Below are 26329 nucleotides of genomic sequence, written 5' to 3' on the forward strand. Positions count from 1 at the left end.
AACGCTGATTTGTGAACAAGACATCAGCACAGAATTCCCCAAAAGCAAACAAAACTCCTCCTGTCTCCTTCAAAATTTCAGTACTTAGTAGGGATAAACTTCTTCCTAATGATTGAAACCATCATTATCTGGGATGCAAGTGAAAATAACAGGCAGCTGGTTTCTTAGTACTATCTTACAGTTTAAAGTAGCAGATTGAGCAGAAGTCTGGGGCTACGTGATAATTTAAACAAGAGAGGTCTGCCCAGAAGACTGCAGAGTCTTTGAACCCCTTCTGTTACCAAAAAGCAGCACAGAGTTTAGCTTACTGCAGTCATCTCTCCCCCTCCCTTTCTTCAAACTTTTATCCTGCTGTTGCTGCTAAACATCTAAAAGCCATGCTGAAGACAAATCTCAAACAAGAAAACCAAGTGCCATTTACCTGTTTTGGGAAAAGGGTAAAAACTGAAGCCTAATGAAGTTGACAGTGTCCCTTTAAACCAAATTCCATCACCAGTTCACAAAATCTATAAAAAACTTTGAATATATGGAATTAAACAGATTCTCCCCACCCGCCCCCCTTAAAAGAACAAGTCACTATGCTTCTTTATAGGGACACAGTCAACTATTTTATTACCTTACAACCAAAACCCCAAAGTCCTTTGAACCTTAAAAAATAACTTTATTCCTTGAGTTACCCTGCCCCGTTTGCCAAATGTATTTTCTCTTCCCCCATGCTTGTACTGAATAGTTGCCTTCTGTTTATTGTCCATCAGCACAATAATATCAAAATTCCTCAGTGACTTCACGAGGAATTTGAGCAACTCCAAATTTGTATCAGCTAACAGCCCGGGGTGACTAATGCACATATTTCAGCCATTTATTTTAAGATTAGAAACGTAGCCATTAGAATGTAAGTGATGCATTTTGTTACTCGATAAAATATAATTGTTTAAGCAACAGAAGAATTATTTTCCATCTACACATTTTTCTGTAGTTGTACCTACATTTACCAAAGAATAAAAATTTCTTCTCTCCTTTATCTGGAATTTTCAAACAGAATTACGTTAAAATTCCCTTTTGTTGAGATCCACACAAAAGCCTCATTTAGAGTTTTAGCTAAGGTTGTTTCTATTGATAAAATTAAATCAAACTTTTACATGATTTTAATACCTAATAATAGGGCTTAGTATTTCATTAAAGTATTTTAGCAGCAAAAAACCCAAAGCCCAAAAAACAATCCTCAGTCTTTTTTTGTTTGTTTTTTTTTTAATAAATCTTCACGTAAGCCACAAGTCAATGGCTCTATCAGTTCTGTAGACAAGTGTAACTGAAAAAACAACATCCTGAACAGTCCAGATGATGCACATATTTCAGCTTTTCATACCTTCAAACAATTCCACAGCAGCTTATGGCTCACATCTGTAAAGACTACAGGACTATGTGCTTTCCCAGGGCAACATCATTTCATTTTTTGATTTTGCTCATGTTTAGATGGTGGCTTGGGTTTTAGAACATTAACACTGATAAGTAGCTAAGCAACCAGAAACAAGAAATGTCTGTGTTTCAGAAAGAAGCATAGGGACTTCTTTTCTTCCAACTCTGATCTCTCACAGCCTTAGATTTTTAAATATCTAAGAGTAGGGCTTGCAGAAATATATATTATTTTTTTTCTAAGAAGAGGGATGGGGAAGATTTTTCCTTCCTTGTTTGCTGAAGATTGGCGATGAAAAAATAGCACATTGAGATTTTTTATTTCTTATATTGCTTATCATATTAAGATAATTATAAATTATTTTATTTTTATATTATATTATATTTTATATTTATTTTATTTTTAAATTATAATTTATTTTATTTTTTCCCCAGCAGTATAATTATGCAATAGTGTTTACATACCAATTCTGGTTTTCCTTTAATGGTATCCATAACCAGATCATCATTTTCTTTAGAGTAATCACTGGCTATTTTACTTTTGCGTCCCATCTTCGGTTCATTCTCATCTTGGCACCCCTGAGTGACACAGAACGTCACTCTTTGCTTACCTTTAACTGCACTTAAACATTTTTGGTTAAAGAAGGCGCTTAGTTTTAAAAAAAGAAATCTCTGAAGGAGGCAGGGGTTTTGGTTAATATAGTTAAAAAACAGATTTCTGCAAGCCCTATAAATGATTACAGGATATTGTAAAACGTAGAATTTAAGGGATAAGGAAATTTAAACCTACTGCATGAATACAGCATGTTCAGGTCACAGTATTCAACGGCAGACAACTTAGTGTACTTATTCCTTGATTAGACTTCTATTTTTGCAAGAAACTTCAACAGTTTCTCACAGAAGGTTATTTCTTTACTCAAGGTGTTGTGCACATGTTGTTTTTTTTATTTTTAACATATACATTTCAAAAATACTAAGACAAATCTGTATTAAATTTCTTTCAGTGATAAGCTTCAGGACATATGTTTACCAATTCATCTCACTCTTAAAATACCTTCATATAAAAACTAGGAACTATATTCTCAGCAGGATGCAAGAAGAGCTATACACACACAGGCTCACATGCATCAAGACACTAAGCACATTTGCATTCAGGTTTGGCATTCAAGTGAGCTAGTTCAGCGCCAGTAACCTACACCTTAAAAGATGGATTTTGTACTTACTGTCCTTACTTTTATACAAGGCCTCATTCAAGACCTATAATTTAAACCAAATTGACCGCATCAAATATCCAAGTAGTTTAGAAAACCACTACTTAAGCAAAACATTAACAACACTACATTTTCATACCTTCATTTTCCTGAGCCTGGATTTGTTATCGTGACACCAAGCCAAGCAAGTCATAGTCTCTTGTCTTTCCAATGACTCTTCCACTTCTTTAGCAGTCAAAAACATCTCAATATTTACTAAGTCCTTCAAAAGCAAAGCAAAAGGAAAGTAGGGCTTGTTAAATTGTGCTGACACTTTACACAGCAGTCCATGCAACAGAACCAAAAGACAGAGATACAAAAGACATAGTTCTAGAGACCTCTTTTTTAGGACAACACTTCCCTAAAAAAGTACAGATCTCCCGTGTTATCAAAGACTCCCCCCCCTCCTTTTTTTTTTTTTTTTTTTTTTTTTTTTTTTTTTTTTAAGAAAAGACTTAGATGGATGTTTCCAAATGATGTGAACGGGGCCCATTTTGAATTGGCACCGCCAGAAGTTATTTCCAAGCTGCACAAACACATCATGCTGTGACAGTTCAGACTTTGCTGCAGAAAATACACTGTGGGATACCATAATTCAATACACAAACAGTAATCCAGTACTAAAATATTTGATTAGCACACACTTCAATTTTGAATAAGTTCATTTTCATGTAGACTTCACAGCAAAGTGAAGAAAATTATACCACTGAAATTCTAAATGACAAATGTTGTAGGAACTGCAGTGAACTAAACCACTCAAATAGGTGGCACTTCCAGCTGCTAAGACAGCTGAAAATACTTAGTCTAAGACTTTCCCATGTCAAAGATAAAAAAAAAAAACAGAAGTAGCATCAGACATATCACATTCACATTTTGGTTTTCATTAGCCAATATTTTCCTTTTAAATAACCCCTATTATTAGGAAATCACACCAGACTGCACTAGGTTTGTCAGAATGCTCATTTACAAAAGTGTAGACATGCTCCGTGTACTTCTGAATCATGACATAAGTGGTTAAGTATAGACTTTTCCTAAAGCTTTCTCTCATATGCCTTTAAACCTCAAAATATTAAGGGTAGTTTACACGCAACTACATTTTACAAAATATACGACCACAGTGCTATGTCATCAGAAGATGAAAGGGTATCACACAGCTCCAGTGCTATCAGACACAGGTTAGTCACACTGATGTCAGACCCCAACTATTTGCAAGTTTACAGAATTAAATTAGAATTAGACAAATACTGAGCCCTCCTACCCCCTTAACTTTATTTTAAATCAAAAATCTCAAATCAACTCGAAGAATGGTAGTTGACTCCATAAAAAAATATATATTTTTTTTGTTAGTTTGAAGCACTCCCAGTTATATTCTCAGGTTAAAAAAGTGCATTGTTCCCCTGTGCCTGATAATATGACCACCTAAAAACCTCTTGCCTATGTAACTCATCTGTATAAGTAATTTGGTATCTGATGCCACCACATTTATTATCTTGTCTACATATTTTTCCGTACAGCTCGGAATGGAAAGACGATGCAAGTTAAAAATAACATCTTCATACATCTCCCCACACTTATTTGTGCTGTATGCATCTCCTTAATGAGCAGCACTGGGTTTTACACCAAATTAAAACAAAAACATTTTCATCTACTTCTTTAAAAAAAAAAAAAAAAAAAGACCTGGATATGATATGCAGACAATAAATCACCCGTTTGTTAATAACTAACTGATCTGTTAGCTTTCCCTAGCTTAAGCTTCATCAAAAAACAGTTTTATTTATTTTTAAAATAAGCATATGGGCAGCATTTTAGGTCAATGAGCTAGTGAGAGAATCCCAACTGAACGCATTTATCAATGAGGTGTTAGTATGGCAATCCTCAGCTAGGAGCAGAAAAGACCGTAGTTGCTGCTGAGGCAGAAAAAAATCCCTTGCAAGCAAGAAGAATTCCTACATTCCTGTTGCAAATTCAAAATAAAAAGGTTCTATTTGGTACAGAAATGCTAATTAGACTTGTGTTTGCCAGAAGAAGTCAAAGCTTGGCAGTCATCTCCATTAAATAGACAGTATGTATCCAGAAAACAGAGGAGAACATTTTTAATTAAAAGATTTCCTTTCAGAACTACAATCACATTTAAATTGCACCAATAAACAGATTTTTCTTCTCTGCTGACTAAATAGAAAGTTAGGGAACAATCTCAAAAAGGCATTAAGAAGTCCATCTGCAGGGAAAGAAACAGCTCATGCAGTTGATAACAAGTAGTTAAGCCTTAATCATGCAGATTGATAGAAGGGAATAATAAGATACAATCGCGCAATAAACCTTCAAAAAACCTGCACATGCTCTTGTGACCCATGTTTTGGGGTTTTGCTTTCTTTTTTGTATTTTTAATCTGATCACAATTCCCTGTTGTGGTTGTGCCTACTCTTCATGCTTCTCCAGTGTATTTCATTAGCTTGGACTAAGGAAATGGAAGAAATGGTATCAAGAGCATTTGACTTCATCAGAAACAGCACAGCTCTTCCACACCGGTCAGTACCACACTCTTTGGAGAACTCCTTGTGTCCCACATCGTGTACAGATGAATACATCCACCCATCCTCCTATGCTCTGCTCCATTTACATACATATAGATTTTAAAACATCACTGCTTTTTAAGTTGCAAGTGCCTACAGGGAGGGAGGCTACCAGCCCTATGATTCCACACAGAACTCCAATAATTAAGGTATAAAACATTATGAAGAACGAGGAGTCCTTTACTCTGATTATTACTACCTATACCCCTGGCCAACATAAAAGCTACAGCACTACGCTGCATTTCTATTTTCTTTTCCTTTGTAAGAACATCCCAAGCATGTACGTGCACGTCCCCTTCTTTGAGTACATCTTGGGCTCCGATCACCGCAAGCAGGAGACGGTCGGGGTTCAGCTCTGAGCTTCTCACTCCTGGTTTCTCTGCTGAGCAGCGCCCTATTTTCAGGAGGCTCCAGCACCTACCCTTACAGAAGGGACAGCCTGCAGCAAACACTCAGTAGTTACTGGATATCAAACGGCCGCCACTGGAAGCATCTACTGAAGCTTTTTTCCACAGAGGGGGTGTTTAGAATTGAGCTTACATCAGCTGGAGGACAAACCTGCAGGAAGCCAGGCTCCACGAGTTCAAGAAGTCATTGAGTAACTGCCTTGGGATGGAAAATAATCACCAATTTCAACACCAGTTTCAGGCTTCAAAATTAAGTGGCACATGAAAGTGGGCTCGCTTTCATGAATTCACATGGCTGTACTAGAAAGTGGTTCACAAAAATACAGCGAACATTATAAGAAGAATAATAGCTGTGAAGTGAAAGGGTGAATACAAAAGGTAGTCGGATAATTTGTTTTTAACCGCTGGCTATTTTCACTTCACGTAAATTTGAAATTAAAACCAGCTGGTTATACGTCTGTAACAAAGTTGTGAACCAAGTGAGAAACTAGTAACCACATATTCAAGCGTGGACTACTTTTTATTTAAACCTAAATAAGATTTGTAACGTTAATCTATACTGAATTAGAATTAAGTAGTAAATTGGAAATAAAACAGTAGTTACACATACTTAGAGGAATTAAGTACATACAAAAAAGCAGTCGTGCTAAGAATAATGAAAGCCTATCAAACCTGCTCCTCTTCTGCAGGACTTGTGCAACAGCTAACATGCTCTAGTATTTGAGCAAAATTCCTCGACTCCAGAAGACCTTAAGCAAACTTTATTCACCTTAGTATGAACTAACTGCATCTCAGTAGTCAGAGTTCAACAGCAATCACTCCATCCAAGAGGTTTGTTTTATTGACACAAAAGTGACCTCCTCAAACATGGCAATGCAGGAGCTCCCCTGGGACATCTTTAGAAAGCTCTGACTTTCTATTTAAAGATCAGCACAGATGCAGAAATCCTCATCTATTTTTTAGAATGAGTATTTTTTTTTATCCTCATAAAAGTGAAGCATCTTTACATTGTAACCACACACTGAGCACATTAAAGCTTTATGATTAAATTACAAGTGATACATTAGTTCCACAGTCATAACTAAAAGATAGCAACGTTTGTTTCATAGCAAGTAAAATTCTGAACTTCCTACAATTTTTTTTTGAGAAGGCAGCAATGGTTTTCTGTCCAATACGTAAGACTGTTTTGATAAACTCATTCCCAAGTATAAAAACCAAACTCTTCAATAGTTTCAGATCTAGATTCACGGCTTCAAGTTTGCCAGGAAAACGACTCATACATTTCAGCACCAAGTATCTCAAAACATCAACTTTGAAGCTGTTCTTACGCCAAAACCAGATTTAAAAAAGAACAACATTTCTCTGGTAGCAATACAGCTTTTGCTCAAAGGCTCTGTAATGTTTATATGAGGATTTTAGTTTATTTAACACATTTTAAGATTTGGAGCACTCAGGTCAACGGTTATTTATCTCCACTGGCCTCCACTCCATGCATGAGTTGAAGTCATTTATTTTATGCTATCTCCAGCCACAAGTCCAGAAAGCTGTCAGGAAAAATGTGTGATAAAGTCCCGTATAATTCACATGAACATTTATAGGTTTTGGATAAAAAAGAGAAGGGAAAAACATATGAACAATGGTCATTTCACAAGGCTCAAAACCAAATAGAAAGTACTAATTTAATAAACAATACTTTATGTTCTCATATTGCCCTACAAACTCTCTCTCAAAATAAGATAATTCACCTAAAGAGTTAGGCTTATGACAAGCTTGAAAAAAAAGACTTGATTCAGGTAGAAAAAGGTAGCATTTTGTAGAAAGGAAGTTTCACTTAGCGTAAAAAAGCCAACAACAGTTCTTAAATAGGCTATTTGTATAAGACAGGTGAATCATAATATCATATGATAATGTTTATACATGTTTTGAACATGCAAATTGCTTTTTTAATTGCTTGCTAGCATCAATGCAAAGTTGAAAACAGGCCAGGATGCCTCAAGCTATCAGGGGCTTGATGCCAAGCGTTAATAAGATTGACTACAGATACTACATGCATAAGAGCACCATTCTCATATTAATTTTTTGCTGATGCACTTAAGCATGCAGTAGTACAGTAAACATTCATTTAAACTATTTGTATATGAAATACATTAAACACTTGGATCACTCTAAAACAACAACTTTCAAAAAGCTGCGTTAATCTTTCCGTGACTGCTCACACACCGAACTACAAAGCCCCAGCTTGCAACCTAACCTCCCTTAGAATTTCGGATGCAGTTAGCTATGAAACAGATAGAAGTCAAATCATGAACAGTTACAAACAAAATGGTTGCATTAGTCTTCCAGATTTGCACACTAATTTGTTAGATTTTCCTCTGTGATGAGTACAGAACAAGTCCAGGGGTTACCTAGATGCCATAATTACTGTTGCACAATTTGGGAAGAAGGCAGATGCAAACAGCTACAAAGGCAGGCTAAAAAAATACTTGGGGAAGGAGGAGGTTAGTGTATTTCTGCAACAGGGAATCAGTGAAAACCATGTCAGCCATCAGAAGGAGGGGGACTAGAACAGGCCACAGTGATGCTGCCTACTTGGAAACGTGTGTGGAAAGAAAAAGCGAGTTTCAGAGATAAAGTGGGACAGCACAATAGGCTGTGATGGCAGTAACGTGAATTGATTATGGTCTCCATTCCTTTGTCCCTGTTCTCTCATCCGCAGTAAAACCCTGCTGGTTACAAGAACTGAACCTTCAAAGTACATTCAGACTATGTAAAAATGACACTGAGATAGAAGGGAGAAAAATAATAAACCATGCTATAGGTGGGAACAAAACAGCAACATCACAGTTAATGAAGTTCATTTAAAAACGAGGCAAATTAACATTAAGAGGCCTCCTTACTCTCTGCTCATAAAATAATGCTGTCTGAAGTTCATTAAGCTACTATTAAGTGTTATAATGCTACACATTAACATCACTACAGAAAAAATAAACACAGTAATTGATGGAATGTCCCACTCGAAAGCCAGCTGCAGAACTAGTTGTTTGAAAGAAGCAAGGCGACGGCCAAACCACAGACTCAGACAAGCCAGAAAAGTTTGTCTGCAAAGTAAACACGGTACTCCTTGCTGTACATAGCCAAGCCTTCACAGGAAAGCATCTTCTGTGACCTCTGTGTAGCACAGAGCTCTGAATCTTACCTGGTTGTTTTTGACAGGCCCCAGTAACTTACCCCGACTGATTATCGGTCTTTGGCACGAAGAGATGCTGCTACTTCTTCTGGCAAGTGGTTCTAAGAATTAGACCCTGTTCCAACCTCATGTCTTATTTCAAGTTTGATTTTTTTTTTTTTTTGACTTTCTGATTCCACATACTGTTTTTTTTTTTTTCCCCAAGCATTTTTTCACTAGATTAAGAAGCCCCGTGGATTATGACTTCTGCTCCTGTACCCAGAAATCCTCTCAACAAGCCAGTCCCAGACCTGCACCTCACATTTTCCAATCATCTCCCTCCAATTTTTCCAACAGCTTTACTACAACATAGTCACCGAAATGTACACATTCTGGTATTGACTGCTGCAGGGCCAAATAAGAAGTGTTTTATCTGCCTACTTTTTGCATCCTGTACTCCTGTCTCAGCAACTTCTGCAGCTCAGCAAACAGCTGCACTTTACCCAGCAGCAGGCAGTAACAAGTGTCTACACCAGGGTACTGCAACAAAGCCTCCAGAGCTTTCAAGGTGCATCAGTGGGCAGGAAAAAGCCTCCGGTCACAGCTTTACTTTGACTGTTTTCTGTAGTAGGCTCTTGTGGTAGAGGAAAGAAGGCTAATCCTCTGCCAGGAGACCATGAGCCCTGCAGCTCTCATCCAAGCAGGATCAGTCTGTACCAGCAGCTATGCATTTTCTGACAAATAATGAACTCCTGTCACTGGAACAGTAATAGGAGAAAGCGTGACATGTAGAGTAACATCTACATTTTTAAGGAAATGTCTGGCAGGAAGAATGTACGATGAGAAAAGTCTAACGTACCCAGACAATCTCCATTTGAGAACTCGATAAAATTTCAATTCAAGATCTTGAATGACAGTACATTGTGCTAGCCTCTCAGACTACGTATTTTGTACTTAGCTGCTAGATATATTTACAATTAACTAACCCATTTTGTCTAAAAGATCACTAAAAAAAACAGATACAACATCACAGCATCCTTCACATTGCTGGCTTTGAAGTGTCAAACGATTTGTAATGCGAAAGTTTGTTATTTTGGATCGATCTCGCCTCTTTCACATTTACATAATTCTAATTCCCACAGATGCTTGAGACAAACAGCAGATGTAAGGCTGTGCAGGAACTACAGCACTTTGAAATTCAGATGAACACACCCAAACACTCATTATATCAATCTGCTGAAAGTTGCCATGCCTACACTAAAAACATTTAAAAGAGCTTTTGAGTTGCTCATAGCCTAGTAGTTTAAGGTAACATCCTGGCCAGTTCAGTGACTCTTTACCAGGTAGTAGCCTCATACCTCCCTAGTGTGGAGTTGTAGGAGAGGAACACAATAACTGGCTTCAGACAAAGCCGTTTAATGGCTTTTGCCATTCTGCATTTAGAAATTCAGGTTGTCTGTGTTCTGCATGACAGTGAAGCAAATATTATGCGCAAGAATTATGCTGAGTTTTATTTACCTATTTAAAATGGAAGCGTTATGCATATAAACTTGTTTTGATGAATTAATACATACTCATGAGTTTGCCTACAAGCCATTCCTGAACTACGTACCCTACAGATTTCTAAGGGTGCAGCCGTATCAACTTTTAACTTTAACATCACAGGGCCTCCTCCACTTAAACTCTGGTATTCCTAAACACTGCTGCAGCGGGAAATAGATATAAATTGCATCATTATTACTGACATCCATCCGACTCCAGTAGAAAGTTTACTGATCCAATGTTTTTGAACTGTATTATGTCGCTTATTTGTTGTGACCATTTCTGACTTGAATTTCACTCTTACTTTACCTAACCATCTAAATTAAATGGGAACAGCCATTTCAGGCTTTTGGGGTGAAGACTGGTAGAAAATGCTGTTTGATACAGCTGTGTTTCTTCTTACCTGCATACATACTATCAGTCTATGGCAACACTCTGTTCTCCTCATTCAGAAAGTGGAAGGCAGCTTTAGCAGTGCAGGGAGGCCCAAGGGAGCAGAGATCAGCCTCCAGCAGAACAGACAGGTTACCTGCACGCTGCTCCTGGTGTGCACATCTGCCTGCAGTTCACTGCCCACAGAACACCTTTATCCTGCCCGTGAACAAGAACCCCAGCTATGCATGGTCAAATATGCAACTGTCAGACCAGAGGTGCAGACAATTGGTTTCTTAAATATGAAACTTTAAAAACTCTGAAAGCTCTAAGTTCAACACCATCTGCTCTTTGTCAACAACCAGGAGGCAAGCTTCAAAGCCCTAAACAAACCTGAGCACCTATCACACTTTGACCAGAAAATTATTGTTAGAGAGCATTCACTTTTGAGTGAATATTATACTTATTAAAAGAAGTGCATGGCATTGTACATGTTTGCTTTCTTTTTGTTTTTTTAAGTCAGCAGTAGGAAGATCAAGTTACTCAAGGAAAGGTTGATTTCATAAGCTGGAGCAAAACCTGATGCTGAAGCTGAGTAACACACGCAAATCATTTAGCAGATCTCCAGCTGAGGCTTCAGAAGACAATTTCACAGTTTTGAGGAACTTTTTTAAAAATAAAGTGAGGAGAAAGTCCTTAGCTTTGGGGTGGGGGAAAGGAACAGTGATGTGGGATACTTCATGGAGAGATCAGGTACAAGAGCCATGCAACTTGACTTGGAAAATACAAATTTCTCTTATTCCAAAGGACATCAAAATAAGCTTTCATGACTTGCCTTAATCAAATTAGATGATGGAACACCTGAGTTTGCTGCAGGCATCTTTCCAAATATTCGGAATTGGTCAATCCATTCAAAGTTGTTTCTAAATAATTAAAAGCAAAGCTGTACCTATGCACAGAAAGGAGGAAAAACTGGACTACAATGAAGAGAGGGAAAAACAGAGGATAATCAGCTTTTTGATACAGTGAGTGCTGTCATTTATGCTTATCAAAATCTAATTTAAAAAAATATTTGCTAAACCAGTTTGAAAGATAACGTGTTTTCAGAATGGCTTTCACGATATCTGCTCTGCTTTGATATTCTACGGGAGATAACAGTGACCAAAAATGTGTAAGTTCTGCTGGAGAAGGAACACACTGACAAAAAGAGACAGTGAAGATCTGAATCTCCACTTGAAGAAAATTGGCATCTCCTGTTGTTAATTAGTTTAACACTACTTTAAACATCAAGAAGCCTTTCTAATACAGGCCAACATTTACAACAGTCGTAAAACTTTTGAAGTCAGTGACATACTCAGCTTTTTTTCCAATAATTCTCAAAAGCAAAAAGCACACTGTGGTATTAATGCAAATGGGCAGTCAAGTGTCTTTGAAGGATCACGCACCTACTTCACTACTGATTTAAGACCACCAAAGTGCAAAACTGATTGGCTTGTAGAAACTATAAAGCAAGGTCATGTTAAACAGTTTTAAGCCATTAAAGAAGTTATTTCAAATTAAGTGCTCTCTTAAACATGCTACTGTGCAGTGTCACTGCTCCCCCAAGACACACACTCTGGGGTGCAGCAGCTTGTCCATCCATCGGCTTGAAGATTTTTGAATCATTTGCTCCCTGACCTAATACAGATGCTTGGTTTAAATTTACACTTTCACAGAAAAAAAAAAAGTGACAAAAAATAAAATGTGACTATAAAACTTCCATAATATGTGTGTTAAGGCAAGGACATTTTTTCTAGTATAATAAACTAAGCAAAGACAGAAAGATTTATAGCACATGATAAGAGACTGGTAGCTTCACAATCTAGGTTTGTTTTCAATGGTATTGGCAAAATCACTACTGTTATTACATAATCAGTGAACATAAAGATGATTTTTTTCCACTACCCTACTGGAAAAGCAACCAATTAAGAAGACAACCACTCCTAAGAACACAAAGCAAAAGGTTACATACCTAACTTAACCATAAAGCTTACGCTACAAACAGCAACCAACTTCCTACTGGGACACCACGTTTCTAACACTAGATTTGCCTACTGAATAATGGCACAGAAATATGATAGCATTTAATGTAGCAGAACATGGAATAGCAAAGTAAGTTAATAGACAACCAGCTAGCTGAACATATGAATCTGCAAATGAAAATACGCATTTTTTATATTGGTGTTGCACCGCAAGGTCACAATGGAGTCAAAATAAGATCATTATAAAGTGTAACAAGCTGATACTGATGAGCTTCATTTATATGCACTAAAAAACCACCCTTAACATCTAGTTTGTATCTTCAAACCAAACCATTTTTCACATCATTAGTGAGCCAGAAGACATCAAGAAAAAACCTGCACTAGAATCCCTTCCCCCCAGTATTTACTTTGGCACAAGCGTGACATTTCTGTCCTTGACTGTCAGCTCTCTTATTTTGATTCTCAGATTTTGGTTTACTTTCCCAAGCAGCGTTACTGTTCCTTAAAGACATAGCTCACACCATGCATGTTATCAGCTTATTTCTGTACTAACATATAACATTATACTTTATATATGCTGTACACCAAAACTTATTTCTACCTGGAACTAGTTAATGTTGGCATTTACACTTCCTTATAATTTTCACTGAGCACTCCTTTTCATAGCTGTTTGCTTCTTAGCTTACAACCACAACTCTTCAGTGCTTATCTTCCATGACAAGAATTCAAGAATATCATTCTTATTAAGATACTTAATTTGGAAAGCAGACCAAAATTTGCCTTGGCCCATCAATAATTATTAATACTGGACACTCTGATGCACAGCAAATCTCCACACAAACTGTCTGTTGCTATTTATTGGTAAATATACAACTGATTTTATAGTTTGCTATTGGCCACTGAGGCAGAATAACTTCTGAACTGTTTCCACCCATGAAGTACCCTGGCAGCTCTGCAGGTCTCTTAGCATTCAGAAGCCATGCAAGGAACTTAAATCACGCAGGCTGAGACTTGCTCCCGAGACTGGTCTAACAGCTACTGAGAGATGCTGCTTAATGTAGGATGCACGAACTGCAACTGAAAGGGGGAAGTTCTTTCCTTCAGCCTTTCAAATCAGTGGCAATGTTTTCAGCTATATGGCCTGCAATCACAGAAACAATCCCAGAATGGCCACAGTTGGAACTTGTGCAAGTTCTGTCCAATTCCTTTGCTCAAAGTAGGGTTGACCAGAAGGAATTACTCACGACTATGCCCAAGCCAGTCTGGTTTTGAACATCTCCAAGGACAGAGAGACTCCACACCCCAGCACATCTGCTGGGGAGCCCAGAACTAGATGCAGGACACCAGCTGGGTCTAACTGGTGTTAGAGAGGACGGAGCACCACCCTGCACACCTGCTGACAATGCTCATCCCAATGCAACCCGAGTGCTTTTGACTCTTCTTTGCCACAAGGGTGCATGGCTTGGTTATATTCACTTGTCCACCAGCCTCACCTCTCTTTTCCTTCCTTTTTTGGGAAGCTGCCTTCCAGTCAGTCAGCCCTCAGCATGTTCTGGTGCACAGAGTTATTCTTCCCTTGGTGCAGGGCTTTTGCTTTCCTTTGCTGAACTTCATGAGGTTCCCATTTGCTTGTTTCTCCAGCCATCTGAGGTGCCTCTGAGGGCACCACAACCCTCTGCTGTATCAGTCACACACCCTGGTTTTTATCACCTGTGGGACTTTCTGAGGAGACTCTTCCACCACCTAAGTCATTAACAATGATGTTGAACAGGACTGGATCAAGTACTGACTGGGCTACAACACTCACGACTGGCCTCCAGCTGGACTTTTTTCCCTCCCTCCACAAAAACAAGAGGTTTGTTCCTCCCCCCACTCCTTCTCCACAATCCTTTGATCCTAGCTATTTTGCTAAAAGGACCTACCCTTCTAACAGTTCAGGATTTGAGGAAACTCAAGTGCTGCTTCTCAGAACTTGCAAAAAAAAAAAGTCAAGCACAAAGCTGAACTTTCAAAAACAAACAAAAAGTTGCTCTTAATTATGTGGATTTTGTGGTCCCTTATCCAAGTTCCTGCTTAGGATACAGAACCTACTCAATGGAAACAAGATTGTCTTGATATATAAAAAAAAAAAAAATCAGGTAACAGACGTAACCAGATTCACTACACAGAAACGCACTCCTGAAGCCTGCAGTGGTAGAGACATTTATCAAAATTACAGTTAAGACTACAGTAAACAGAAAGAGATTACTTTGGATGAAGGAAAAATACCATGATATTTTGTAATCTCCACAGCAGAGCTGCATTATTAAGCATCAGAGAGCGATTCAATGCTCATATCCTTCAGCAAGGGAGGAACAAAGAACAGGGAAGTTGTCTGTAACTAAACCCATAACACCACAAATTTTGTGCAACCATCAGGTCTCATTATCCTACTGCTGCAAATCCTACTGCTGTACATCACCCTGCAGTAAGAAAGAGTGAGTGCAATGTTAAAGCTGAGGGAAGCCTATCCTCAGTTAGACAAAAAGTAAACTCAAATGTTGCCTAAAACACCTGGTTTTAGCAAGCTGGAAGAAATACGATCTCACTTCATTCAACATGTGTAACTGAATTGTTTTGTACTTTGATGTTATGCAAATATAAATACTTCAGCTTGGAGGCAGAAGTTAAATAAGCTTGTTTAATACATTCAAAACAAAAACAAGAGCTCCTATTCAGCAGAGTGAGAAGTTACAAGGCTCCACAAGTACACGGCTTTGTACCACGGTCTTGTAGTGTATCACAATGGGCTTCCACGTGCATATCTAAACCAGAGCTGAGCATTACTTAGTTAGGCATAATAGAACTTACAGTAAAAGTGGAAAAATATTTTCATAGTGCTTTTTCAGCACAACTAGTAAGTATGACAGCATGATGATTCAGCAGGAGAGGAGCTCCTGCTCCAAACAGAGGGAGACATCTACCAAAAGCGAAAGAGCTGCTGACCATTCCTCTGCAATTACAGGATCCCTGAATAACTGTCCCGCCCTGTTTTATTGATTCACATGCATGGGTTATCTTTAGCGAGGCACAGCAAACTCTTCAGTGAGTATAAGCAAGATTATTTCCTACCAACAGTCTGTAATCCATTTTTTCCCCTCCTCCTTGTGCTCAACATCTACCTCATGCTTCCTCATTGGAAGTCACCAACATCACTGCAGTTTGAACAGAATCAGACCGGTGAGGCAGCCGAGGAACAAAAGGAACATGCAACAGAAAATGGTCTTTGTGTAAGACAAAGAACAGATCCTTACGCTGTGATTTGACACCAGGAACTACAATCTCTTCAAATGTCTCTGAGCTAGATGAGGTGTTCAGCTATGTCACCTAAGAAAGGTACATAACTCAAAATACCGCTATTGCAACTCTATCACCACAAAAGCTGGATTTTAACCAGATGAGGTGCACACCTTCTGGAATCAGGAACATCAGAAGAACTTAAGCTGCAAGAATCACTAAGGATCAAATAGCGAATGCTACCTAAAAAATTAAAACGTCTCTAACTAAACAGTAAGTTGTTAAAAAACAACAACACAACAGTTTTAACATCATTGTGGCTGTCAGAAGACAACAGCATGGATTCATCACTGCATGAAGAAGCTACATCAAGGCAAACATACTCCAAACTATTATCGAACAACATATTTCAAATACTGCAGAGGCATTTATGGGATAAAAGCAGCACCAACTAGCTACTAAATGAAAAGGGAAATGATAACCACAAAATTCTAGATGCTGAAATAAACTCAACAGCATAGATGTAAGACATACTGGCTACTAATAAATCCAAGTTATATCAAGATTTATTTTCCAAAGTGTAAGTCAGCTTTCCTCTCAATGTATTAAATAGTAGGATGATACAATAAAACAGTTGTTCCTCCAACCAGCATATGTCATCCTACTCAATCTGCTCACCTACACAAGTCATCTGAATGTAGCTAGACAGATGGGAAGCTCCACCAACTGCTTAGTCAGCAGCCTAAAGGACTTGAACAAGAAATTCACCGTGACATTTGAGAAGAATTTTAAGATTTTAAAGGGCAAGGAGTTTGTCTAGAAGCATTTCATTTGTGACTAAAAGTTATGGCTTCAATTTTGGCTTATTAAGCACAAAAGTACAATTTATGTGAAGGAGAACACACGCAGGCCTAAATAGACCAACATTAATGATAAAGGCATTCTTATATGTAAAAAAGCTGCTGTAGAACTAAAGTAGCTCGTTTCTATTAGCTAGTTTCACCTTCACCACCATTTTGTTTTTCTTAAGTTAGTGCACATTGCTACCAACCTCAATACCACTTTGTCTTGCTAGCTTTACAGCCGTGTTGTAGTAGCCACAGCGTAAAAGATGTTCCACCATCATACGATCCATACGTTTCTTCTTCCACATGTTTGCAGCTGCTGGCTGGTCACTACTATGTTCTTTCAGATGCTCAATCCTACGTTTGCAGAGTTTTGCACTCTCATCTTCGGCCTGGATTGACTCAACTGCCTAAAAAGAAATAATTAAACAGGAATAAATCAGAGATTTTTTTCATTTGCTTTTAAATAAAAAAAAAAAAAAAAATCAGTAGGGGTTATTTGAAAGCATTCTTTATGTACTACACAGTTACTACCAACAGTGTTTGTCATTTAGAAAGACAGTTCCCATGCTAAAATGAGGTTTCAGCATGACTGGCCCAGTTTTGAGACACTCTTGCATATTAATAACCAGCAGTTTTAGCATAACACAATTACTTATGAGCATATGCACTTCTAACCAATGTTTTTTTCTGATTAACATTCAAGCAGGCCTGAAAAAGGCAAGATGCCAAATACAGCAGAAACTGCTGGAATGCCCTGCAAAGACATCCATGGAGGTTCACCGTCGTCTTGTCCAAACAACTGGAACTCATGAATTTCCACCTCTAACCTATGCATGGCTTCTTCCTCAAGCAGCTGTCCTACTGAATTAGTTCTGCTGGGGAGTGACGCAGAGTAAACCACATTACTTCTAATACACTGGAGCCATTTAAATCAGTCCCTGTAATAATGAAAATTATATAAACATTTGGCCTTTTAGCACCTTTAATTCAAAGGTCTTGAGTAATTTTTCTAATCAGCTTTGTTAAACCTGTACTGTTTTACTTACCTCTACCACTCTGAAACATGGATCTACTGTTACTTGCTTTGGAAAAATAAATTTATCTGGAGGAAAAACAGTTGGACTCTTATTTATTGAGAATAGTTTCAGTTGGAAGGCACCTATTCTTCTAACTTTTTTTTATTTAAAATCTACATACTGGCATACCTAGTGCAAAACACATCCAACAATATTCCCATAACTTTGTTTGATTAAGAAAAAAAAATACTGTGGTCATACTTGTTCTCCTTTAAGGTTAAAGTTACATGGTTGATTAGTTATGCTGCAAATTTTACCAGGCAATTTCATTACAGCCGTATTTGTAATTTAAAGCTAGCTGACTCCATACACAGCACGTGAGAGCTGGGAGCCACGTCTGACAACACAAGGCAAGCACGCTCGCAGTACTTCTATGCCTCTAAGGTAAAAGCACACCAGAAGATAAAGGCTTACTGCCTTTCCCATCTGTGATAGATCACCAGCAGTGCAGCTTCATGTTGGGTTATCTGACTCACGGCAACTTTAAACTTGTGTTTGAGTACCTGCGTGGCTACGTCAATGGAAAAGAGGTAGGTTTGTCAATTAGGCAGACTAAAAAAAGTGGGTATTTTGGCAGCCCACACTGCACTCCATGCTGGCGTGGCTCCCTTCTCAGTACTCAAGCTATTCAGGCTACGGCATCATCCTTGGATAACACCTGCAGCCCCAGAAGTACAGGCTGGTTCTAATTGCTTTTATCATGTACTTTCATTTACAGACTTCTTATGGAAGAGTTAATATTTGAAAAGCAAGCTGAAATAAAAACCTGTGCAAGAAAATCCTGCCAAGCATTTGCCCCCATTAAGCCTGCCTCTGATCTGGCCCGTCACATAAAATTCAACATCTAACCCCCTAATCGCTGTACAAGATGTTTTACTGTAATTCATATACATTTCTGTAGGCTGAGTTATTTTTATTACTAAATTTAGCTTTATTTTGTAACATATGGTTTGGAGATCAGTATTTTGTTTAAGTTATAAACCGAGTCTTTTCCTCCTCAGCAAGCAAACACTAACTTGGGCCAAAACACACTCTCACTTTTATCTCTGCGGCGTTATCAGATGTGAAGACAACCACAAGAATTATTCTGAACACAAAAAGGAGAATTCAAGGCAACCAAGCACAAAGGCTGAACCCCTTCTCATTCCAAAGGGTTCTCTTTATATGGTTTTCTACCTGTATTTATATTCCTCCCCTCTTTGTCCCTTTAATGCACTCAGAAAGGGTACAGATCCTCTTCAAAATCCTCTGCAGCAAGTCTATGTGGAATTGCCCTGCTGGACATTAATAGAACTTGAGGGAACAAGCCTATTAAAAAGGATACAGAAGGGAAAACACAAAGGCCTAGGTCTCCTCAGGATCATTTGCAGAACCCAAGAAACCTGCTGTGCTGAAAAGCTCTAAGGGAGAGCAAGGTGTTAAATAAAGGGCTCATCTTGCATCTACTGCAGTCATCTCAGCAGTTCCTCAGATCCCTGCCTAAACACAGGAGGAAACAGAAATCCCACTTGGGTCCAGACACTAAAGAAAACAATGATTTTGCTCTGGACAGATTACAGAGAAGACAGACTGAAAAATCTGGAGCAGAGGCAAGACCTTTGTATTTCAGAATTTTTTTTACTATTAAACAGATTTATTTATTTTTTGCCCATTGTCCTTTCTGAGAAGATACGAGATTCCCCACAGTCTTTCAGACAGTCAAAAACAAGTGAGCAATTACACTAAAATGAGGCCTTACACCCAAAACATCCAACAATGTCTTCAGACACACCTCTGCAGTCAGCAAAGATTTAACAAGTAAATAACTTACTCCTCCACATCATTACTATACACCTACAAGTAAAATCTAACACCTCAGAAACAGCAGTAATTTCTTTTTGTAAGTAACAGACAAGTGGGAAAAAAACACTTCTGAGTCTCACAACCCAAAGATGAAAACAGCGATTAGATTTATGAAGTCTTTCGCAGACCAAGTTTTCAGTGCCTAAGTAACCTGTTCAAGCAGAAAACCCCCAAATCAACATACATGACAGCGTTTTTATGTCACAAACCTCCAAGGTATTTTGACGCTTCACTTAATAGTCTCAAGATTTATATCTGTTGGTTATTTCATTTAAGTTTTAATGAAATGGCTCTGCTACCACTTGTTTTGTCTATTTATTTTTGGAGAAGCACTACTCGAACGCCTGGCAAGAGAGCTATTTTCATTCTTCTGCAAGATTTATTTCAAGTAAGTTTTCTGATGAATCTCAGCATGAATAGTATTCCCATCAAAAATAGGGATGTCCTATACTATATTTTATTTTTAACTCATTCTTAGAAAGATGCTTTAAAGCCATGGAAGCTCAGATGCATTTCAGACAAGCGTTCCAAGCTTAACCGCTCATTAAATTTGCTAAAATTTGAAACCTTGCTAAAATTTGAAATGCTTTTAATATTACCTAGGAACCTTCCAATTTGCAAGTTAACTGTCTACAAAAAGTGCTCAAGTAACAAATCCAGAACAACTTGCACTTTTTTGCACAGAGAACCCTCAGCATCAAATACAATTATCTCCACTGAGGTTTACATGTTTTCCAGACTTATCTTCTACCTTGTTCTCCTCAAGCAAGGAACTAAAGCAACCACACAAACATTCCCATTAAATGAGCAGGAATTGATATATATCTATTTATTTTGCTGCCATTTCTTTTCTGGGGAGAGAGAAATTCATTTTCAGGACTGCAAACACATCAATTTTACCTCTCAGGGTTGTTTTTTTTTTCCCTCTTATTCAGTCATGAACACTTAAGACATTTCATAAGCACAGCGAAGCAAGATTCAGCACGTTCTGATGTTCTGCCTTGCATTTTAAGGCCTTTGTTTACACTGCCATTAATACCTATACCTTGAAAAGAGAATCTAAGCAAACAGCACTGCAGAAAAACACTTCTATTAACTAGACAAAACAATAATGAGGTAAAAGACCACTTACCTTTCGTTTCAGAACACTGAGTTTTTCAACTACTCCATCCAGGAGACTAACAACTGAGTCCACGGCAGGACAACTGCTCAGCGTCTTCTCCAGCTCTGCCACCACCATCGTAACGTGACTTGTCTCTCGATCGATGTTTTTCTGGGCGGCTCGAAACCGTTTGTTCAGTGTTTCATATGGCACCTGAAGGAGCAAAACCACGTCATTAGAATTTCTGTATTAAAGGAAAGGTCTTCTCGAGTTTAGAGAAGCGGATGGTTTTATTTGATGCATTTAGAAAAACACCTAGGTTCCAGGACACTGGAGGTCACGAGCTGAACTTGAGTTCCCATATCAAAGCCCTTATTTAAGCTCTCTCAGCAAGGAGACTTCAAAGATTCAAAGGCACTTCAAAGATTATGAAGAACAGTGACAGGAAATAAAAGCTTGTAGATTCTTTTCTGATACCAATTTCACCTATCCTGCCTTGACTTCAGCAAGCACTGATAAAAACACATCAGGGAGAACAGAAAGCAAAGGCAAACATGTATTTAAAGGAAAGCTACAACCAAACTACAAGAGTTCACCCTTCAAAACATGATTTTGAAGTGTAACTTTCTTTCCTGAAGGAGTTGAGAAAACAAATACAAATTATGTATAAAAAAAACCATGTTGGCTTCTGAAAAAGTTATACATAGTACGGCAACAGTAACTCAGGAAATTTAATAGGTATCCTAGTTGTTTCTTTTCACAAAGTACTACTTTTAATATTAGTTCTTGTATTACTCTAATGGTAGGAGGAATTTCAGGCAAGTTTCCTCTTGGTGAGAAAGCCCACGCTGTCTGACTAAGTTTGATAAATCCCCTTAAAACTCCATCCTTGGCTTAGAGACAAACTGCTCTTGGCAGTCCCCCATCCTTTATTTGTCCTACACCTTTACAAAGCAGCCATACCACTGCTACTGATGGCCATTACAGACACATACGGGAGTAGCCTACAGCCTGGTCAAATTTTAGGGTGTTAAAGATTTGGACAGAGCTTACAGCAAGCGTTCAGCTGCTCCCAGCACGTCGCTTCCATGACAGCACCAGGACCTGAGACACGAAGCTCTGTAACTGCAGAGCTCCAACGGCAATGGGAGTTTCAGAATTAAACATTCCAGCGCCCCATGCATAATTCATCTCTATCTTATCTTGAAAAAAAAAAAAGCCCAGGAGAAGTTCTTTCAGGTAGTTACTACAGGCTTGATTGCTTTTCCATTGATCAGAGGCGTAATTTAGCGAACGACCAGATTAGATAGTGAGGGTAAAGCAGGAAATGCACCTCAGCGTTGTGGTTGGTACGTACCAGGTATATGTTTGATTACAAATCTTTCAAGTTTATCCTTGCTAATCACTTGTATCAAGTTTGCCTCCATTTTCTTCCTTCTAACTAGCTGCATGCAAGAGATGTCCCCAGGGTCCACTCTCTTTCCAGGCTCTGTTAGAGAGGATCCTACATAACCATTGCAATTCACCATCAGAAATGTGCTGAGGAAGGGTTTAGGTTCAGCATGATGAAGATGAGCCATGGTACTTGCTTGCATGACGCCACATGTCCTACAAAGGGTTGTTCTGATTTACAGGAGGAGTATTAACGATATCCTGGTGAGATATGAAAGGGCTCCTCCTTCTCTAAACAGACTGAAATGATCTATTTACTGTGGGTTTTTTTTTTTTTTTTTTTTTTTTTTTTTCTATCTCACACTTAAGACCTGAACAAAAAGATAGAAAACCTTTACCACAGGAAGCACCAAGATAAAGCAGTAATTTGCCTTATATAAGCTCCTCTGAAACCCCAGCACCACAATCCCTCCCCTTTATTTTGAAGCCACAAAATAAGACAACATGATGGCCTTGTTAATGCTTCTCACCTATATAACCACCTTTTATTCCACCTTTAGCCCTTGTTTTCCTTCTCCCTTTCCACACACACACATTAGAAGTTTTGGAGCTCCTCCACAGATAGCAGCTGAAGCATAGGAGCACACTATTTTGAATATATTTCATGTTTTTTGACTATGAAAACTTGTTTTAAACTCCACAACTTGATGCCAGACAGCATGAAGACAACTTGGCCTTTTTTTTTTTTTTTTTTTTTGGCATTTTCTTACTATTCGTTGAAAAATACATTTTCTTCAGTTACCTGCATTTATTGTGCTTAATTTCTGCAAGTATTTTGCTAAGCAGATTTCTGCATCACACCGAAAAGCAGCTTCAGTCAGCACCTCCAGAAGTTACTACTGATTTGAGGCACTTTTCCTTGACTACCGAAGTGGTTTTTTTTTAGATTCTCAACAAGCAATTGAACTGGACACAGACCTAGCCAGTTTGAAAGCCTTCATCTTCCTTTTCCTTAGTTTCTTATCGGCACGCAAGAGCAGTAACACTTCCCGTTTCCCATGCCCTGTCTCCGTTGCATGTAGGTTTCTGGCACAGTCCCTGGTCCTATGACATTTAGAACAACTGGACTTTCAATTTCAGCTGGCATCCTCATACACCGTTCATATTGTGTCTTGGTACAAAAGGTTTTTTCAGCTTGTTTTAGCCACTTCCCCTCTAACCCCCAAGATTTAATATCTTACGTGGAAGAGACTGGGAGTTGAAATGTTCTACTATATCCTCTACAAGTAAAAACAAATATATTGCCAAACAATTCCATGTAACGTATCAAGGGGAATGACTTTAAGAGTAAAAGGAAATTTGCACAACTGATAAGCTGGTAGTAAATGGTCTTTACCAAAGGTTTTCATAGCTCATTTGGGCACTTGTTTCTTACTATAGAGCTTGCAGTTTGTAGACAATATTTGTAAACTGCGAACTTTGCAGACCTAGATTCTAAAAACGCCAAAATGTAGAAGTTGCAACGCTCAGCTCCTTACAGAGGACTTGTCTAGGCTCTGCATCTTGACCCCTCGGTTTTGTTTCTTGCTCAGCTCCTGCAGCCTGGAAGGGATCCCAGTGCCCAGCTCCAGTGTGCTCTACCACGGGACTCTTCAAAACGTTACAGGCTCTGTATCAATAACTGCACTTTTTATTCAAACGATCACAGTAAGCAGAAGGAAAAAGTAATGAGATGTTTTTGGAAAAATGTAGTTCTGAGAAGATTATTCTTTTATTTAAAAAAAAAAAAAAAAAAAAAAAAAAAAAAAGCGAACACTTTCTGGAGCATGACAACTGCAAATTTTGCTTATCAGCTGCCACAAGCCTGGTAGAGACTTTACATTTTCACTGCAAGTACCATACTGTTACCAAGCCTGGATTAAATGCTTATCCTCTCACCAAGACCAGTTCACAGAACTCAGCTTCCTTTAAAGAATTTTTTTTTTTTTTTAAATAAAAACTCTACTGAACTTTAAACACATTGAAATAAAGCTGCAAGAACTGACCAGAAAGTATTTTGGAGAAGCTCAATGCCAGTTTGTCCCAGTCTTTAAAGCCTGAAACCCCCCCCCCCCGCACAGCTGCCTTGCACCACAAGTGCACAGGAGGATACGAGGGACAGATGCAAAGTATTAGCAGACAGCACATTTGAACTCAGTGTCACTAAATTGAGTCTGCATCTTTTCTTCAACTTCCACAGCTGCAAACACACCAGCTGAAGCATGCACTGAACTGGGTACAACTTTAGGCAGATTGCTCTGAAGATTTAAGTCAGAACAGCCTACACAAGGGTGAAAATACAGCAGGGAAAGTTTTTTTCCAAGATCAGAGTTTTTCTACTCAAGTTTTAAGGACAGTCTGCTTGGCTGGAGACTTCCACAAGCGTTGTGCATGACTGTTTCTAGGTGCTAACTACTAATAGAACGAGAACCGCAACTGAATGATCTGATCCAAGTGTTTTCTTCATTACATTTCTTCACCGTGGTTTTACTAAGACAGAAAACTTTGGTGGAGCATGTTCTGGGACGGCACAAGATAAAAATTAGGAGATGATCCTTCTGGGTCTAAAAGCAGCCTTGAGAATTACATCTGGGTTGTCCGGTTGAGAGGAAGGAAGGGAAAACAGCAGAGCTAAGAACGACAGTAGCAGTTTTTAAGCTTAGACTTAGGAACCCAGATGTGACGTTAACTACCCAGCCTTCAGCCCAAACGTGGTCCCCTTCCAGCCCATTAAAGTCGGTAAGACTAGTTCCAAAATTATGAAGGACCAGTGGCTAAAACTGTTCAAGTTGTGCAATTGTAGATAATATTTTTTATAAGCCACTTCATATCTAGCTTCATGATATTTAAAGTATTTTATCTACAGAATACGTTTCCATCAAAACACATCTTACAGTAAGCCATTCATTTACTAAATGAGACTATTTCCTTGACTTCTTCTAAATACATACAAAAACTGGAAAAAACAGTATTAAATGCTTGCATAGATTCTATCCTGATGGTTAGCAAACAGTATACATTTCCCAAGTAGCTATTATCAGACTATAAAAAGAATCAGTACAGAAATATGAAGTTGAAACAGGCAATTCTCTACACAGCATCACACAATGCACATCCCACCTTTGATTTTGCATTAATTGTATTTAATTTAATTAATGAGATTTTCCACTTTTCTCAAAATTTTCTAAATACATCTACACACACACCTTTAGTACCCCATCCATAAAATGAAAATATAGAAACCAGCTACCCTTAAATATTCTTACCTCAGGGAAATATTCTTAGGCTCAGGGAAAATTGGCTTCAAAAACCATGCCATGAGGTGGTACCATCTTTAGTCATTAACATTACAGAAAGGGAGAGTAAAATGCAAATCCCCCTCCCCAAGTTCCTTAATTACACTGATCAAAGCTCACAAAACTCCAGTGCCTCAAAGGCATTGATGGGAATCAGAGCACAAGACTGGACTTCTGCTGCTTTTAGCACCTTGATTTCCACTAAGCAGCTGAAGGACATCTTGAGACCACCACGATGTTTTAGCCCTAATACAAACCATCACCTTCCATGACATACACAGTCACTCTTCATTCCTTAAGCACTGGGGTTTCCAAACCTACTTTCTCCCAAGTGCAGAACCCTTCAACCACGTGTGAGAAAGAGCAAGATGAATCGCGGCCAGAGCTTTGCCAAGGTGTTAACTCATCCTGCCGCAATGGACAAAGCGTGCTGAGTCACAGCTGGAAATCCAGCACTCACCGCCCGCATGGCCAACGCATACACCCATTTTATTCAACCAGAGCTCTAACTCATGAGCAGTTGTAATGACAAAAGCTTTATAGACACATCAGCAGTGTAAAGAAGATGAAGTCTACAGAACTGGATGTGTGACCTAGCAACAAAGGGTAACAGAAACCCTCAGCATTAAATGCCTTCTTTGTCTTGACTTGTAAGGGCTTTTCCCAAGCTCCTGCACCAAGCAACTGAGTCTGGGGAAGAGGTGCTATTCACAG

At 38.5% G+C, this 26329-nt stretch overlaps 1 protein-coding gene across 1 annotated transcript in view; it reads right to left on the reverse strand.

Annotated features, from left to right (window-relative positions):
• The window catches only part of MAEA (macrophage erythroblast attacher), a 49765-nt gene that overhangs the window by 13051 nt on the left and 10385 nt on the right, over positions 1 to 26329 (reverse strand). Inside the window, exons 2-4 of the mRNA XM_032186811.1 lie at positions 20919 to 21101; positions 17072 to 17275; positions 2764 to 2886 (exon numbers count right to left, since the gene is read on the reverse strand). Coding sequence (XP_032042702.1) covers positions 2764 to 2886; positions 17072 to 17275; positions 20919 to 21101 — 510 coding nt within the window. The remainder of the gene's footprint in view (positions 1 to 2763; positions 2887 to 17071; positions 17276 to 20918; positions 21102 to 26329) is intronic.

The sequence above is a fragment of the Aythya fuligula genome, chromosome 4, assembly GCF_009819795.1.
Source record: "Aythya fuligula isolate bAytFul2 chromosome 4, bAytFul2.pri, whole genome shotgun sequence".
Taxonomy (NCBI): domain Eukaryota; kingdom Metazoa; phylum Chordata; class Aves; order Anseriformes; family Anatidae; genus Aythya; species Aythya fuligula.